This window comes from Parasteatoda tepidariorum, chromosome X1 (assembly GCF_043381705.1).
Source record: "Parasteatoda tepidariorum isolate YZ-2023 chromosome X1, CAS_Ptep_4.0, whole genome shotgun sequence".
In the NCBI taxonomy this organism is placed as follows: Eukaryota; Metazoa; Arthropoda; class Arachnida; order Araneae; family Theridiidae; genus Parasteatoda; species Parasteatoda tepidariorum.
In genome coordinates, this window is record NC_092214.1 from 23539451 (window position 1) to 23557654 (window position 18204).

An 18204-nucleotide genomic window follows, 5' to 3' on the forward strand; every position below is an offset into this window, starting at 1 on the left:
TTTACGCATTTTTTAGAAATTTGTAATAGTGCCATCATTTTGCAAAAGAACTGACTTATGTCTTACCTCTGATATCTCATAGAGGGTTTTTTTAGGATAATTAATTTCAGAAAAGTCTTTTCCTTAACATTAATATATGCAGAGCTGCCAACTACTACACTTTTTGCAAAATATTTTATAGTGTGACAAGCATGTTAAAAACTAAAGTTTTCAGAATTTTTGATAGTTTTGCTAAAATTTTAAAAGCCTTGCCATGAGTTCGCTGGAGCAAAGTGTCATTTTATATTTACTAATGGAAAAGTTCTTAAAATGTTTTAAATGTAGTTTTTATTTTTTGATGCATTCAATAAATTGCTTTTCTTTCATCTTGCACTGTGTAGATTATCAAAAAGATTGATGATAACTTAGATATTGCTCATGTAATCGCTACAGAAGGAGCTGCTGGTCTCGTTTCAAGCAGGTATTTTCCAGTCTATATTTAAGTATTGTAAACCAGCCTACATTTTTTTTATTTAACTAAAGTACACATATGAAAAGTACTAATATTGTTACTACATCCTCAGAGATTTTGTAAACATCCGAATATGGAAAAACGAGGATTTGAAAATTCTTCATGGGTCTGTTGCTACTACTCATCCATCTGTACCTGCTAGTGGAAAATATGTCAGGTATTTATTTTTTTCATTCAATTTTTTTTTATCAATTAAAAATAATTTTTAATGGAAAGCTGGACAAAATGGATGCTTAAGTTTACTCCTCTTTCCTATGTTAATAAAATTAGCTAAATTTTTATTTAAATGATAAATTAGCCCTTTACATCAAATAATAAACAATTTTAATGTAAAAAAACTATATTTTGGAAAATAAATTATTATTTTTTTTTGTTGAAAAATCAGTATTTTTCTAATTGAATTTTTTTTAAAAATTGCCATTCTGCAAACTAATAGTTTACATTCTCTTTCATTTTCATCACATTGCACTGAAACTAGTTTTGTGTGATTTCTGATCAATGATAGCATTAATCTAGTCCAAAATGCCGGTCTTGGTTTTATCTATCAACACGATTTTGTGCAAATCCTCTCTACATGACTTTTATAGTTATATGAATCTTTTTAACAAAATACAAGATTTTGGGTAAAATAAAATAGACATTTCGAGAGTTTATTTTGTGACATCAAAATAAAATTTGAATTTTTCTTACATTTATTTCACCTTCTGCTTCCTGAATTGTAATAGTGTATACTTGCATGCATTAGCATATGTCTTTTGAATTTTATGTCATATATCAATATGCCAATTTAACATTTTTCATTAGATTGGTTTAACAATGACACAATTTTTTTATTACTGGAGCAAATGTTAAAAATGTTAATGTATGGAGCAAATGTTATATTATTATGTATTTATGATGCAAATGTTTAAATTGTAAATTTTTAAATTTTTGAAGCAAAATTTAAATTTTTAGAGGTGAACAAGGACCTTGTGTCTACATCATTAATCCCATCTCTGAAGAAAATGATAAATGTAAGCTTCAATGGCTTCTGAACACAAACTTAAAGGTACTATGTTTTTATATGTTTTCAATCAGTAAACTAATTAAAAATATAACTCTATTAGTACAACTAATTCAATTTTAACTCCTGTTGTAGTCTTCTTTTAAAAAAAATAATATTAATGACCGATTCATAATTAATACATACATAGATCTAAAATAAAAAGATCACATTGATTAAAAGTGTGCATTTAAAAAACACATCAGTAAAAAATGATTACTTATGAATTGCTTTTACAACTGATTCAAAAAACATTTGAATTCCCTTAAAGATGTGATAAAATTGCAATTAAAATAGATTTGTGGACATATTTTAATTTCCAGAAGTACATTTTCAAATTGGAGAAAACTTTGGTGCAAAGCCTTATTATTGTAAAGGCCATTTAGGTTTGAGCTATTTCAATTAAAGACCCCACAAATTCTTAATGACATCTGCGCAATATTAAAAGTATAAAAATTAGTTTATTTTTTAAAAACTTTTAAAAATATTATTTTTTCTTTGCATATTATGTTTATTTTTTTACTGGATATAAATTATGCTTCACTATTTTATTTTCAATGTTCAATCTTGTTAAAATGGATGAATATAAACTTTTATACCTCTTGCATTTCTATAAATAGAGTAATTTCTTAAAATGTACGAACAATAATGATAAATGCTGTTAATTTTGAATTCTGTTGCTGTAAATATTTTGATGTATTCAAAAATATTCCCTATATATATATATATATATATATATATTGTATATCAAAATATATATTAGTGAATATTCGATCTTATACAAAACAATCACTACTTATGATACATATCTATTTAAATAAAACTAACTCTATAATAATTTTTTTTCTTGAATTTTGACTCATCAGATTATCTTAAATAATTAATTTATGTGAAAAACTATGGAATTTTGTTGCAGAAATATTTTATAAAAACATGTTTTCTTGTGAAATTATTTTAAAGATGGATAAATATTTTTATAGTCTTTAATTTAATATATTTTCTATTGAAATAATCAAACAATTTCATACCTTACATTTAAGCTTGCATCAAAACACTAAATCCCTTTAAAAAAATATTGTAAAGTAGTTTTGTAGTGTTTATAGTATCAATTTCAGTAAAAATATAAATCTATTGTTACCATTTGTTAAGGATATAATCAAGTAATTATCCAATTTAAAACTTAATTTTTATTAGTAAATGTCTAGACATTATTAAAAAAAATTTGTTTGGGTGTTATATTAGCTTTTTTAACAACATGAATGCCAGAAATTGACTCTTTTGTGTAGAACAAAATATTTTTTTAACAACTTAATAGAACACTTTTGCAATTTATGTTAATCCCTGTCACTAGGCACAATTACAAATTTCCTCTAAAACTTTTACTGTAGTTTTAACTTCAACTTAATTGTTGTTAAAGCTTACAGTTTTGCTATATCCATCTTTTATGATCGCCCATATTTTCAGAAATATGATACAGATATGTGTTTATTGGTTCTTAATTTTTTGAATGTAAAATTTTGATTTTAATGTATTTTATAAGTTTGTATTTTCAAGAAAATGAGAAATTATTGAATCTTTTGATACTTCATAACATTTTAATAAGTTGAACAGTCTTATGCTTATTATTAAAGTTTAATTTTTTAAAAAAATTTCATGCAAATTGTTTTTAAATAATTAGTTCTCATTTTGGCAAAAATCTACTATTTTTAAACAAACTCTATAACTAACAAAAAATATATAATGGTTAATACTTCTACAAAATTACAAAAGATAGTCTAAAGTTTATAAATTTTATAAAAAATTTATATATTTGTTTAATTTTATTAAAATCATGAAAAATACTATAAATGATTAACTAGTAATAATTATTTTTCGCTTTGTTTTGTTCTGCACAGTTAAAAAATAACCTTGGTGTGGGTTAAGCAATTTTTGAAATATCTATCTCTAATACAGCATAGTTATAAACAACATTCACAAAACTATTACCAATTACTTTTTATGTCTTTTAATGTGGCAAATTTTAAATATTTTTTGTCTACACACAAAATGTAAAATGTACTAAGAATGATTTCTTGTAATGTAAATAAATAAACCTGTAATAATAATAAACTTGTATGAATAATAGTAAATAAACTTGTTAATGTAAATAAATAAACCTGTAAAAAAATAAAACTTGTTAAAAATTTTATACATTTTGTGAGTCCTATAATTAACCACCCTCAATAGATATTTTAAAAATTGTTTCTAAAAGTTAAGTGAAAAAAAATCACATTAAGGGTTAGCAATTAATATTTAAGTAAAGTTTTAATTTAATAAAAACATTGTTATAATCAAACAAATTACAATTGAGAAAGGCTGGACTGAAAGCAGCAGAAAATATTTGATTTCCTGATGAAACAGAATGGAGTTCAAAACATAATTATTATAAATTTATCTAAATTTCAAAAAGCAATAAAACTAGATGGTTTTTTTTTATCCCATCTTCCTTGCAGATTTTGATAGTGATTTTGCTTCACTTAAATATTAATTTGCTACCTTTAATGTATATACTTTTATAATTTTATTTTCGAGAAGGATTCTTAAAACTATTTAGATATATATTAGAAGCGATAATTATGGAACACCTGTAAACATAGTTTGATTTTTTTTTCAAACCCATTATTTGACATATTTTTTTAAAATTTATAATATGCATTTTGTAGAAATTGGAAGGGAAATTACTTTAACGTCTAGGAGAGACTTATAATCAAAAAGTTATATATAAAGTTCAGCATTTCTGTCTCATTTAATAGTACTAAGCTGTTGACTTTAAATTCGCTAACATGGATGATTTCAAGGAAAAAAGAAGTCCGGTATACATTAAGACTGGGGAAAAAAATTCATAAAATTCATCCACTTGATATATTTTTTAGATGTGTTATCTCCGTAACTATCACATTTATTCTTGTTCTTACAATTTCAATTTTTAAAGTATACTTTAATTAATTTTTTAGTGCTAAATCTTATTTCCTCATGTATTTTTTAGGGATGGATACCACAATATCTAATAGACCAAACTTTATCTACTGTTATGTTTGAATATATCCAGTCCTTAAGAAAATATACTTCAACTTAACTATAATTTCTTAATCATTACTGTGTTTAAATGATACTCATTTCTTAAATCCTAAACAAATGTTTAGATGCTTTTTATCTTGACATTTCATAATGCTGATATCATTTTTAACGCTATATGATTTAGAGTCATTTTTCAGTTTTATAATGTACATAATTACACTTGGGGCTTATGGTTGTATTCGAATCCATGTTTTCAAAATTGTATTTTATTTATATTGATACTATTTTATGTATGCCCTATCTTCTGTTAATTACATATTCATTGATTTTATTTTTTATTTAAATCTTTCTAATGCATTGAAAATTACAAATTTTTTTAACATTGATGCTAGTCGGTGCTTTTGAATTTTTGCAAATGGACTATGAAAAATTTTCATGTTATTCTTATTGTTTTTATCTATTATCAATCTATTTTATGAATAATTTAAAAAAAAATTGAATTTGGTTAACAGAAATTATTTACATTTTTAAGTTGATAGACGAAGTTTAAAAATTTCTAGATACCTATTGCATACTATCCTAGGTCTCAAATAAATTTATGAGGTTTATAATCACCATTCCCAAATAAATGAAAAAAATGGTAAAAAATAAAAATAAAATTTTTTAGATGCTATAGTGATCTTTTGCTTTGAATTTGTCTGCTTGTAAAGAGAAGGCTTTATTTTTTGTTATTTTTATAAATATTTTCAATAAAATAAATTAATTCAAAGTTACATGAATTTATCACATCATTCACTAATAAGTTTTATTCCATAATTGTTTTCTTTTTGTCTTTATACTGTGTGTTTAATTTCTGAATTCTTAATTAGACAATTTGTATTTTATACATATGTGCCATTGTTTAATTTATAATTCATAATTATGTATGTCGTGTTACATATAGTCAATTTTTTATCATGATTGTCATATATATATATAAACGGCTGAGTGGTAGCGCTTTGCTCTTCCGTGCCACAAGTCTTGGGTTCGTTCCTTGAGCCGGGCAAGGTTGACTCAGCCTTTACCAAGCATGCTTGGACACTAAGCACTGGGAGTTCCGTATTCGGCTGACCACCTGATCGGAGCATCTGCTCTTACACCTCAGAGCCCAAGGTCAAGAAAACTAAGATGGGCATAGTAAGCCTTCTGTCGTGCCACTGAGTTTAGTTTATATATGTAAACTTAACTGCCAATTTACTTTACCATACACCATTTCTTATAATAAATTGGTTTTTATTTTATGTAAAATTTTAGCGTTAACTTATTTTATATGGATTATGTCTAGTCAATTTTAAATCGAAAAAACCATTTAAATGTATGTGTAGTTTATTAAGTTTTTAGTGTAACATATTTTCTCAATGAAAGCTTGGGGCTTTTACTGCATATATTTACTGCTTAATAAAACTTTTCGACGTTTAAAGAACATTCAAAGTGTTTTTGTATGGCTAGAAGTCCTTGTTTTAAAGAGCTTAATATACTGTTTCTGTGAAGTGCAACAAGAGCCTTATTTTTACTCTATTATAAATTATACATTTCTTATTATACTGTTATTAAATTCATTATCTTAGTTCTAAATATTATGGTATTAAAAATGTGAAGTTGCAATTCAAAAGGACTGAACTACAAAATTTTTCATTTCTAAAAAATTGCTGACGTTTACACTATAATAAATTTAAAAACACATTTACCTTCTTTCATTATTTTTGTGTAGCTTAGAAAAAGTGGAGAGTAATGCTCAAAGGATTAACTCTTTACCTGCCATTTTCTTAGCACTTAACTATTTTGAATAATAAGCTTTTTATTAATATTTATTGTTCCTCAATACAAAATATTTTTATATGAGGTATATTTTGTATCAAGGGGTTTTTGCTGTGTACTATAACTGTCAGAAAAATATAATTTTCAAAATCATTATCAAAATTTTTGTTACTTCATCCTGTCTGAACATTTATAAAAGACCCAATAATAAGTTTTAAAATCAACAAAATGGTAAACATTAGAAAAATTATTTTAAAAATATCATTATTTTCATTGTTTAGTTTATAATAGACACATCTGTATGCTGAATACTTTTGCTATGTTTTATAAATATATGGTGATAAATTTTTTTGTATTAAGATGAAATAAAACGTGACTTTAGACTACTTTAAATTAAATTATGGTGTCATTTTAAGCTCTTGCCGAGTAAATTAAAACCATTACCTGCAATGTAACAGCTCAATTATTCATTTATTTTATTTAACCATACTTGCTTCAATGATTATACTTCCAAAATAAAAAATTCTTGGAAGTCTTAATCTATACAGTGTAGCAAATATATATTGAGACTTCCAACTTGTAATACATTATAGGTTTCATTTTATGGTGCTTTCTGTATATCTGTTTGTAAATTATGCTGTATGGATGTCATGTTTTTTTTTTTTTTTTAATCAAATGTAGTATTTTCTAATCAGTTTTGATTTGCTCATTAAACAATTTTATTTTTGAGTGTATAATTTGATTGAATCAAATATCTCATTTTAATTCAAAGCAAATACCTTAGTTCACCTAATACATTACTTTACTCATCCAATTTTGATACATAGATATTTTTGTATATACTCCAGGATAAAATTTCAAGCCACATCCTGCACCATGAGACACTACACCAATAAGAGTTGATACTCCATTTTTATCTGTTTGAATCAGTGGTCCACCAGAATCATTCTAAAATTTAATGTAAATTACATTAAATTCATGATTTCAATATCTTCCATTCTATTATATTTATTATGTTTACAGTGAAATAGAAAGGGAATACCCTGACTAACTTTTGATCTAATTATTGGATTTTACATCGTAGGACTCAATCTTAAGGGTTTCAGGAACTAAGCTAAAATACTTTGATTAATTTGGGTAGGCCATATTATGAGTTTTAAATATCTACTATGATGTTTCAAAGGCTTTAATCACTTTGATAGAGGGACATTGTGTGACCCTTGAGTATTTTTACCAGTGGGTTTTTAAAAATTTAGACTAATTCTAGACTAATTCTATTTAGAATTCAAAATTTCTTAGAATAATTCAACAAATATTATTGATGTTTATATATGTTTTTCTTATCTATAACATGATATATNACAGAGTGCTTACTGATATTGTATCAATAAAGCCAAAGCAAAATATATTAATACAATATTGTGAGGAGCACTCGAAAAAATTTTTTTTAAAAATTACAGCAAATAAAATAGATCACAAAAAGCGAAAATAAGTAAAAATAACATGTAAAAACAGAAAATGAAATAAAATAAAGAGAAAAAACATTAAAAAGGGACTATAAAGCGAGTAACAAAATCAGATCAACTTACATGGACGGAAAATTTTTCAAGAATGATTTAAAAATGTTTTCGCAGAAAGATTGCCAGATTACAAAAGATGAAAACAAAAGCGCAAATTGAGTGTAACAAGAGGGTTTTAAAGTGTCGTTCTTACTGCACTGCTGAAGAGATTTGTTATTCTGAGCTTTGATTTGTTAGTTACCAAGGATGGGCCCAAAATGGATGTGCGCAAGGTAATATTATACAAGGTATATATATATATATTGCTGTTATTTTTTGAAAGAAAAAATTGTTTCAGCTCTGTTGTTATTCCACTTTGAAAAGAGGAAATGAGGAAATACACTAAGATGTGCACTTTCTAAAATTAAAATTAACAAAAAACCATCATATTTTCTCCCCCCCCCTATTTTAATAAAATTTAAGCAGATCTAGTGAATTCAAAGTGCACAAAAGGTGTTCTGGTTAAAAATATACAATACCTGACAAGAATCTTTTCCTGTTATACCCGCGCAAATCATTGTTTCCGTCACTTCATCTATATTATCATAAGGATCATCATCATAGGCACTCTTACACAAGTCACGGTCAATTAGAGGAACTAATACTTTCTTCAACGTGTCTGAATTTTTGCCATCTAGAAGTTAGAAAGGAAATAAGGCAGACATATTTTGTTTCAATCGAGAAAAAAAAAACGTACACTTTAGAAAGGATTAACTAAAAGTAATATTTTCAAAATATGTTAACACATTGGTTTGCAATTTGAAAGTAATGTACTTTCTTAAGTGGTATTTTAGTACTAAAATTGAATTAAAAATTCTTGCTAATTAGATGCATCCTTAATTATTGATTGCAATTTAATTCATTATATTTAGCAAAATATTAGCATAACATCCTTCATTTTCTACCTAAAATTTTTAATTTTTTATATTGATTTTAAAGAAATTTTACAAAGTAGAAGGAAGATTCATATTTAACAACTGTTAAAGATTAATTTTACAAAAAGAATTTAAAAATATCATTGACCCTATATTATTTGTTATAAGGTCACCAATAAAAGCAGAAAAATAGATTTTTCGCTTCCCCTCCTGTCTTTTTATGTGTGTCCACATCTTTGTAAAGCATTTCACAATTTTATGTAAAGCATTCTGCAAATAATCAATCTAATTCAAAACTTGTTTCTTAATTTTTTTTTTCTGTTTAAAACTTACAAAATGTTTTTCTCACTTTTAAGTTTTGTCTTATTAATATCTTATATTGCCTGCAAATTTTAGAATTCAATCCTGTAACAACTATATTGAATACGTAATGCTGAGTAGGCTAAAGTCAGCTGTTCAGAAGCACATTAAGAAACAGTTCATTATAGGGAAGCGCTCTTGACATCGTGTGACATTTGTGGGCATGGGTTTCCACGAAATTTCAATCCTCATGATGTGCCATAACTTCCCTAGAAGTGTGCAACAATATTTATGCAACTCCTTGTTGTATATAACATTTTTGAACTTGTACAATTTGACAAAAAAACTAAAATGTCATTTTAAAAAAAACTGGAGCTTGGCAAGAGAAGAGGACTGCAGATTTGAGATCAGTGATACAAAATTATCAAAGTCTAAGATTTATTATCATTTTTACTTTAACCTTTTATAAGGCTGAGGGAAGTATACTTCCCACCAACTTCATTAATTTTTAGATGCTAATGTGCAGCTATTTTTTCTATCTATGATTTGAGTGACCCTCAAATCATTGTTAAATATTAAAAAAAAAACGAAGAAGAACTTAGTTTCTATAAATGTGGGTAACAGAAAAGGTTAGTGTGGGATCAAGAGAAAAGCCAACACTTGGGAGCTATTTTCTCTTGTGTGTTATCCATTAGTTCAATTGATANATTGTTAAATATTAAAAAAAAATGAAGAAGAACTTAGTTTCTATAAATGTGGGTAACAGAAAAGGTTAGTGTGGGATCAAGAGAAAAGCCAACACTTGGGAGCTATTTTCTCTTGTGTGTTATGCATTAGTTCAATTGATCATTTCTCATCAAGTTTATTTCTTGTTAAAAATACAGAATTTATAAACTTGGTTATTTATAAGCACAAAACAAGGTGGACAATTCCTTATGGTAGGTAACATTTTGAGAAACTTTCTCCTCCAAAAAAGTACCTTTACTTAAAAATCAATATTAGGTGATAAGCATAATGAATTTTTCTATTTTTATAAATCAATCTCAATCCCACAAATATTTTAATGTAACATTACTAAAAAAATAGCCTTATACATGGTTAAATTGAGTCTTAATTTGAATTTTTATAGTTCTGATGTGGTGTGAAATATATTCAAAATATAAATCAAGATTTACTTTCTCTAGTATGTCCCCATCCAATCACTGTTGCATAACCTGTTGGATCATCTTTGTTTTTCGGCAGGCAAATAGTATTTATATATCCTTTAGATCCTGAAATATCAATTGGTTCTTTCGTTTTCAGTAAGGCTATATCATTGTTAAAAGTATCATCATCATATTTATCATGAATTACAAGTTTGGAAATCTGAAAAACAAACAAACAAACAAAAAACACTTGTAAATTAAGAGGAATTTAAAAGTTTTCAGATCGTGATACCTTCAAATAAAGTTACAAGCATGGTAAATATTTTTCCATACCGCGTTTAATTTCATTTTTTAATATGGTGAATTAGTTTTTCCTCTATGTTTGATAGCAAACACAAGTTATGAAAAGTTTAAGGTAAGAAGAGTTGGAAAAACCTCAACATTTTTACATGCCTTGCTAAGCATATTCATGCCAAGTATGAAACTTTTCCATGCTCAAGCTTACTTTTGGAATGCACATTTATGAAAACATATAACTATTATTAATCTGTTGAAGAAAAAAAAGATGTGACCAATACATATCTATACCGACATTTTAAATTTTAAGTATGGATTAGAAACATTAAATATTTTAAACAAGGAATCATAAAAAAAACTTTTACTCTCTCTCTTATGTGCCATTTTTTTACACTATTTGATATCTATTGCGTGAAAATTTGAGGGTATTTTACAATATTTCTGATTGAATATGTACATGCCTATCAAAATCAGGTACTTTTAAAAAATGTCGAGCTAAAAAATTTTCGAGTCATAGCATATACCCTATATCTTGATTCAAATATGATGAAATTTAATGAACAAACAGATGTTGCACTTTTTTTCTTTTGTAATAGCAACATTTTCACATAAAAATAGGAAAATCAAAAAACTAAATAGTTTTTAAAATTTTTTGGTATTAAATAAATGTGAAATTGTCAGAAGATTCTCTCAATAAAATTAATTTCTTAATATTTTTAATGTTTTGTTTATTTTTTTTAAAACAAAATTTAGCATCTTAATATTAAAAAAAAAAATTTCACTTGACAATATTTAATGTCAATTTGATTTTAGTTTTCCAGTACTTGGGATCCAAATATCTGCTGTTATTTTTGTCTCTCAATTTACTAGTATAATAAATATTCTTTAAATTTAACATAAGTTCAATTTAAGAAATTTTTTAAAAGGTATCTGTACTTCTCTAATTTTGTTAAGCTTACTTTGTATTTTTTGACTGTGGAATCTCTTTCTCTAGATAATTTATGAAGTCCGACTAAAACTTCGTACCTCCTTGCAATAGGACTGCAAAAATAAATTTTAAAAATAATATAACAGATAATTTGTGCGAATAAATTCAAATTTATATTTATACTTATCTTACTAGTCTAAACAATGAGCCGCTGTTACGATCCAGTTTTCATTCAGTATTGCAGCCCCACAAACATGTTCAAATCCAAATTCATCAAGTTCTCTCAACGACACCTTAAATAAAATGAGAATGAAATACATTATACGCTATGATAAAGCATACAACTGCACAGCTAGCAACTACAATGTGTTATTTGATATTGATCTAATTGAAGACAATACCAAGTATAGCTCTATAACAGCATTCTTCATTGGTGACATGGCGTAGCACTACTCCCCGAATTTACAAATAATTCTAATTCGCATATTGCACACAGAGACTAACATAAGAATCTATTAGGACTGCGGTATGCAAGTAACCTTTAGGGGTCGCTGCCAAGGAACTAATATTTTTCTAACTTCAGTGACAAGAGCAACCCAGAAACGAGCGGTACAACCGTGGCGACTGGGTCGTCATTCTAACAGAGATTTACCCTCCAATTAGTCAATTACTAAGATTAATTACGAGTAAATCACTTTGTATATAGCTTTCGTACTATATACAAAGTGATTTACTCGTGATTTACTACCTGATTTACAAAGTGATTTACTACTTTCGTATAAAATATAAGATATGATTTGAAAATCATATCTTATATTTTATCAACTTGTATATATGTAAATATCTCATTTTACCCAGACCAACTTATTTTATAATCTCGTTTTATTCATTATAAATTCTTTATTGTTTATAAAATACAACCGATCTTATTTATCATATGTCTAGAACTTACGTTAAGCCTAATCGTGCAATTACGACCTGTAATTGCTTTGGTGCCAGGCACCCCCCCTCCTCACTTTATTTCCTCATCACTCACTACTCCCTATAATCGATTAGATGTTGTTGTTGTTGACGTATGCCTGTTTTAGGCATGGGGAGGGGTGATTGTTCTTGTTTTCCAGTGGCGCCATCTATGGCCAAAAGTTTGACTTATGCCACACCATACGTCACACCCGTTTATAGGGCGGACCCATTCATACATCCATTTATACATCCACAGATCATAATTTTGACCNAACAACAACAACACTGTAATAACCGCCTTTAATGTATATTTTAGGATCCTTGTCAGAGAGGCTTTTCAAAAAGTACACGCATCTGGTTCTCAAAATAGTAAAACTACCAAAAAAAGCAAAACATTATGCAAATCTAACGAATCACTATTGATGAATATGAATGAGAACATCGAAACCTATTTGATTGTCAAAAGATACGGAAGTTGTAAGGCAATTATTCGAAACATCAAGTTTCATCAGACAATAAAACTGGTCTTTAGTTTTTCATTCCACCCTAAAATATTTTTGACCCCTAATAGTCAACCTTGACTTCATTTTTGACAAGTTTTCTAAAAATATCTATAGAGAGTGGTGATTCCAGAACAACCCATATATAAATCTTGTTTTTCTAATTTTTACAGTACAAAATGTAAAGAATGAATAAAAATCACTTACCATCCAAGGAAATTCCCCTGGAACTGCATCAGTTCCACCTACTATGCGATCATGAGAGTCTGATGCAGCGATACTTTTGCCACAGTTTTTGGAAGTTGCATTCAGGAATGAAGAGGCAGCAATGCCTGGGATGAAAAATAATAATTATCTCATTATTCAAATTTGACAGTCAGTTGAATATCTAAAAATTTTTAATAGTTTTAATACTTACCGATTATTGTTGTTAATGTCAAAAGAACTAATTGCGATTGTTGGCATCTGAAAAAATTAAAAGAGCAGAATTATATATTATTAAATTTAAAAAAAAAAAAACACACTTAAAATGAGTGGAAATAATATCTTACAACCACAATTTGTCTTTATACATGAACATTTTTAAGGTTATATTGTAAAACCGAAAAAATTATGCAACAGCAATCTGCATTGCTATATTTTCAACGCCAATAGATTGATTACACTATTTATGACAATTCCAACATCTGCTCAGTTTTATTATCTCGTATTAAAAAAGAAAACATACAAATTTTTTAAAAAACAAATAATGTCATATGTAGGAATACATAACCTTTAATCAGTTATAATGTTTTAAACTGTTATCATTATTGTTATCGTAGTTACCATACTGGTATTAAGGGAACGGATCTCTTATATCAAACACACAATGAAAGCTGTGTGAATTAACTCTTATACTTGACAGGAATCAGCAGAAATAAACAAAAATTTTTCTCTGCATGCTTTTAATGCAATAATTCCCACATAAAGTTAATAGAAATTAAGCCCAAAATTGCGTAATTCCCGAAGATGTATAGTTTGTTAAAAATTTGAGAAGTACTTTTATTTGCGTAAACTTTTGTATAAATTTTACAAAACTTTTTTCATAGACAAAAAATTGTTTTTTTTTTTTAAAATCTGATTTGAATTGTTGTGTTGAATGAAAAAAATAATAAAAAATAAAATAATGTGGAATAAAATATTTTAAATATACATAATTTGATTCTGCATTTTTTACTTTATAAATTTATGAATATTTTTAATTCACTTTTTAATAATTTTTTCTTCTTTAAAAATCCTTAAATATTTTTCCTTCTCTGTATATTTTTAACTATATATATATATATATATATATAAAATCAAAAATAATGAACAACAAAAACAACGTCTTTTAAATTTTCTCATTTAAAAAATATTACTTTAATAATTAATGCTCATTTTTTTGAAAAAATGGTATAGTTCGGATAAAAAGAGCAAATAAAAAAAGTGCTAAGTTTTTAAATCGAAATTTGAACTTGATCATAATATCTTGTTGTATTATAAATGAAAGTATGGTTTTAAACAAAAATAATTAAACGAATTTTATAAGTAAAAATTGATTATTCAAATGATTTTTTTTTAAAAATGAGTTATCACAACATTTTTAAAAATAATAAGTTCTTATTGTGAAAACTAACGTTCTTTAACTATAGAAAACTTTACTTTGACCAACCTTTGAAAACTTGAGTTCATCAGTAACTTAAACTCAATAATTAAGTTTTTATTATTATTGTCATTTTTCATTTTTATTGACTTTTATCCTTTTGAAGTGTTCATATAAAATTTTACAAAACCCATTATCAATAGTTGCAAAAATGATTGATATATTTATTTCTGTAAAGTTTAAATTTTCATGTAAATCTTCTCAAATTTTTCAGGATATATTACTTTTATGGTTTCAAAATACTAAAAAAATGACGTATTCATATAAACCAAAACTGCATTATAACTTTAAAAAGTTTTAAAGCCATGGAAATTTTTTTAAATTATGTTATTTTTTCAGCAAAAGCTTATTTTTTTTCGAAAACGGGTGTTTTGTTGTGATTTACATAGACCATTTAATCGCATTAAATTTATCGAGTCCCGTCATCACTGTCTTTAATATTTATTTTTAGAATTCTCGTTAAAAGCGGAATAAAATAAGTTATGCATACTAAATTCCGCAAATATTTATTGAAAGAAAAATGAATGTTAAAAGGAAAGATGAACACTCCTATGCCATTGCATTGTTCAAAAATTTATTATAGTAGACAAAAATTTTAGAATTGGTCGATGTATTCTTTTTTTCAAGAGGTAACTAGAATAATAAAAAGTCAAAATCTTTGGGGTAACTCGAATGAAGCGAAGGTACCTTCTAAATTCGGATCTAAGTACCAAAATAGCATAACATACAGAAGGGAGTGCCTATGTTGAGAACCTTAGCCTATTTGGAACCCCTGCATCTAGTATGGGCACCCTTTAAAATTATGCAAACAAAACCTTAAATCGGGATAAAATTTGTTATTCAGACTCGTCACAGGATGGACACACAAAAATAACTTTTTTTTTCTTTTTCCTTTTCTTTGACCGCAAAACTTTTAATGAACCCAGTACACGGAGCACACAGCACTGTAAAATGTCAAAAATTTAAAATTTTAGATTAAGGCATTTAAAAATAAAGAACTCACCTTTATTCTTTTATTAGGGATAAATAATTAAAGCGGCATCACTTTACATATTAAAAAAAGCATGGTTATGTAACAAATTTATGAAAATTTTTGTTCCCCGCAATACTGCTTTGTTGCCTTTCTACATCGTACTGAATTTGGAAAACGGAATATTCCTATTATTCCTTCACCTCATTTACACTGCTTTAAGAGTATACCGCCATCTAAATTCAAAATTATTAATTAAACATTTTTACAGCAGTGCCCACATTATGTTTAATACTCGTTTAATATTATTACCTTATAAATCTTTAAATACAGTGAATCTCTTTACCACTAAGATTCTTCTTCGAAAGTGGATCATTAACAAAAATTCGCGTACTAGGTCCCACAAATTGATATTTATACAAAGAAAATAACAAAAATGTTATCAAAATCTGACGAATGAGGAATGATCTTGAATGATCGACGATGATTTAACATGGCGAGATTAAAAGTATCGATTTCAGTTTATTGGCTGGATAAAATTTGATAATTCTAATAATCACCTATAACATATCTCCTAGAAGAGAGAAGACCTTCGTACTGATCACTTTAAAATTCCGTAGGAATGAACATAAACTGCGCAGAGGGGGTGTATATATATATTTCTGGGACACAAATATATATATATATATATATAGACATATATATAGTGCTAAAATAAAAATAAGAATAAATCTAATTTATACAAAGTAGAAATACACCTGCAGAAATTTTTTTTAAATTCATATTAATAAGTTTTACTGTTAATTTCTGTACGTTTCTTGCTGTCAATGGTAACTAACGTTATGCTTAATGATTTGATTCTCGATTTAGTGAATGTGACTTAAATTAGTTTTCTCGTTCAAGACACAAAAATAGTTTCAAAAGAGACTAACCATGTAGTTAGGCCTGATAGTTAGTCTGAGAAATAAATTTGGTAATTATGAAAATTTATTTCCGGATAAGTTTCTAAAGAGGAGAAATTTCTGCATTAATAATTAAAAAAAAATCTGTCTACTGAACATTAAAGAAAAAGTTTTCTTGAGATAACTATTTTAGAATTTTTATTTTAAATTATTTTCACACATATTTTGAAAGAAAAATAAATTAAAACTTTATTTTATCATAAAAGAATATATTTTTTTTAAAAAAAATTTACTTTTAGGAGACTATATTATCTGGCTGAAATTTAAAAAATAATTTTTTGACGAAGCTTGAAATGAGAGTTTGAAAAAAAAAGAAGAAAAAAAAGGAAACAGCCCTATATGCTCGTTTAAAAAAATACATATTGCTACATTAAATAAATGGATATAATATTTGTTTTTCGAACTATTGTAATGATCATTGTATTTAAAAAACATCAACTAGAGCTGACTTAAAATGTTCTCAGCGGTAGACGGTTAGAATACCCTTGCCATCGGGCTAACCGTGGGCATATTCATAGCTTTCCTCTCCAAATGCGGATTTTCATCAAAAAACACCCAAGAACGCCAGTTTGTCCAAATACTTGCTCCAGGAGTTGTTCTGTACGTAGTTTATCTTTGATAGTCATAAACTCAGAATTGGTTGTCTGTACAACGCTGGTTATTAAATAAAATAACGATTCTTCTTCACAATGGCATCTCTGCTGTGAACTTTCAGCAAGTCGATCGTTTTTCTGCCGTGAATTAACTATCTCCTGTCCACATAAATATCACGGCTTAAAGTGATGTATTTATTTGAGAAATAACACTGATTTCTCATGGTTTATTAACATAAGAAAAATATTACGTTAGAATTTAGGTAGTATTTAGGATTCAGTTTGCGGCAAATTTGTGATATTTTATGATAAAAAGTTAGAAACGATATTTTGATGCAACCTTAAACCTAACTTTTTAAAAAAAGTAAGAGTAAATTTAAGTACGTTAATATGTACATTATTTAAATGAACTTATAAAAACAGATAATATCGTATTCTAATATGAAGAATTAACATTACCTTTTTGAAAAGTAACGCAAGTCATATTTCAGCAATGGCATAACTTATATAAAAGGGGCCAAGTTAGCATTTTAAGTTACCTAAACTAAAAAAAAAAAAAAAAAAAAAAAAAAAAAAAAAAAAAAAAAAAAAAAAAAAAAAAAAAAAAANAGTAAACAGTTTAGAGTAAGTAAAATTAAATACATTTGTTAATAATAAGAATAATATCAAGGGAGCGGAAAGTAATGTCGTTTCAGTGCATTCGATACTTGTTATCAAGATTTAGTTTTTAATCAATAATGTATTCACCCTCGTCAGCAACAAATAACCTTTCAATGCCAGATCGGAAAAAAAATTAATTGGTTTTTAAGACTAACGAATATTTAATGCACCAAAACGACATTACTTTCCGGTCCCCCTAATATTTGCCAATGAGGGCAGAAGCCTACGTTCACAAATAAATGGAAATAGATGATAGAAAATGACGTCATTTTTCAAATAGTTAAATAGTAAGATTGTGGGAAAATGTTTTGAAAAAATTGAATTGCTTATTTTTACCAATTTTTTCCCATTTATATCCAAGGGA

The 18204-nt window shown here is 26.6% G+C and overlaps 2 protein-coding genes across 6 annotated transcripts in view; one reads left to right on the forward strand and one right to left on the reverse strand.

Annotated features, from left to right (window-relative positions):
- Nucleotides 1-7144, forward strand: part of LOC107455314 (stAR-related lipid transfer protein 3) — a 57164-nt gene extending 50020 nt beyond the window's left edge. For all 3 annotated transcript variants that reach the window (XM_016072827.3, XM_016072825.3, XM_016072828.4), the window contains exons 11-14: nt 381-460; nt 564-668; nt 1466-1559; nt 4579-7144. In XM_016072827.3, coding sequence (XP_015928313.1) covers nt 381-460; nt 564-668; nt 1466-1559; nt 4579-4668 — 369 coding nt within the window. In that variant the 3' untranslated portion in view covers nt 4669-7144. The remainder of the gene's footprint in view (nt 1-380; nt 461-563; nt 669-1465; nt 1560-4578) is intronic.
- Nucleotides 7103-17705, reverse strand: LOC107455312 (U21-ctenitoxin-Pn1a). 3 transcript variants are annotated; one of them, XM_071187549.1, is made up of 8 exons: nt 17640-17705; nt 13393-13439; nt 13182-13306; nt 11704-11804; nt 11543-11624; nt 10317-10506; nt 8446-8600; nt 7103-7355 (listed from the first exon to the last, which is right to left on the reverse strand). In XM_071187549.1, exons 1-8 carry the CDS (start codon nt 17678-17680, stop codon nt 7197-7199), a joined length of 900 nt encoding a protein of 299 aa, XP_071043650.1. In that variant the 5' UTR covers nt 17681-17705; the 3' UTR covers nt 7103-7196. The 3 variants fall into 3 exon arrangements, with proteins under 3 accessions (XP_071043650.1, XP_042899838.1, XP_042899839.1); XM_043043904.2 differs by lacking the exon at nt 17640-17705 and adding an exon at nt 13526-13841; XM_043043905.2 differs by lacking the exons at nt 13182-13306; nt 13393-13439; nt 17640-17705 and adding an exon at nt 11913-12062.
- Between the last annotated feature and the right edge of the window lie 499 nt (nt 17706-18204).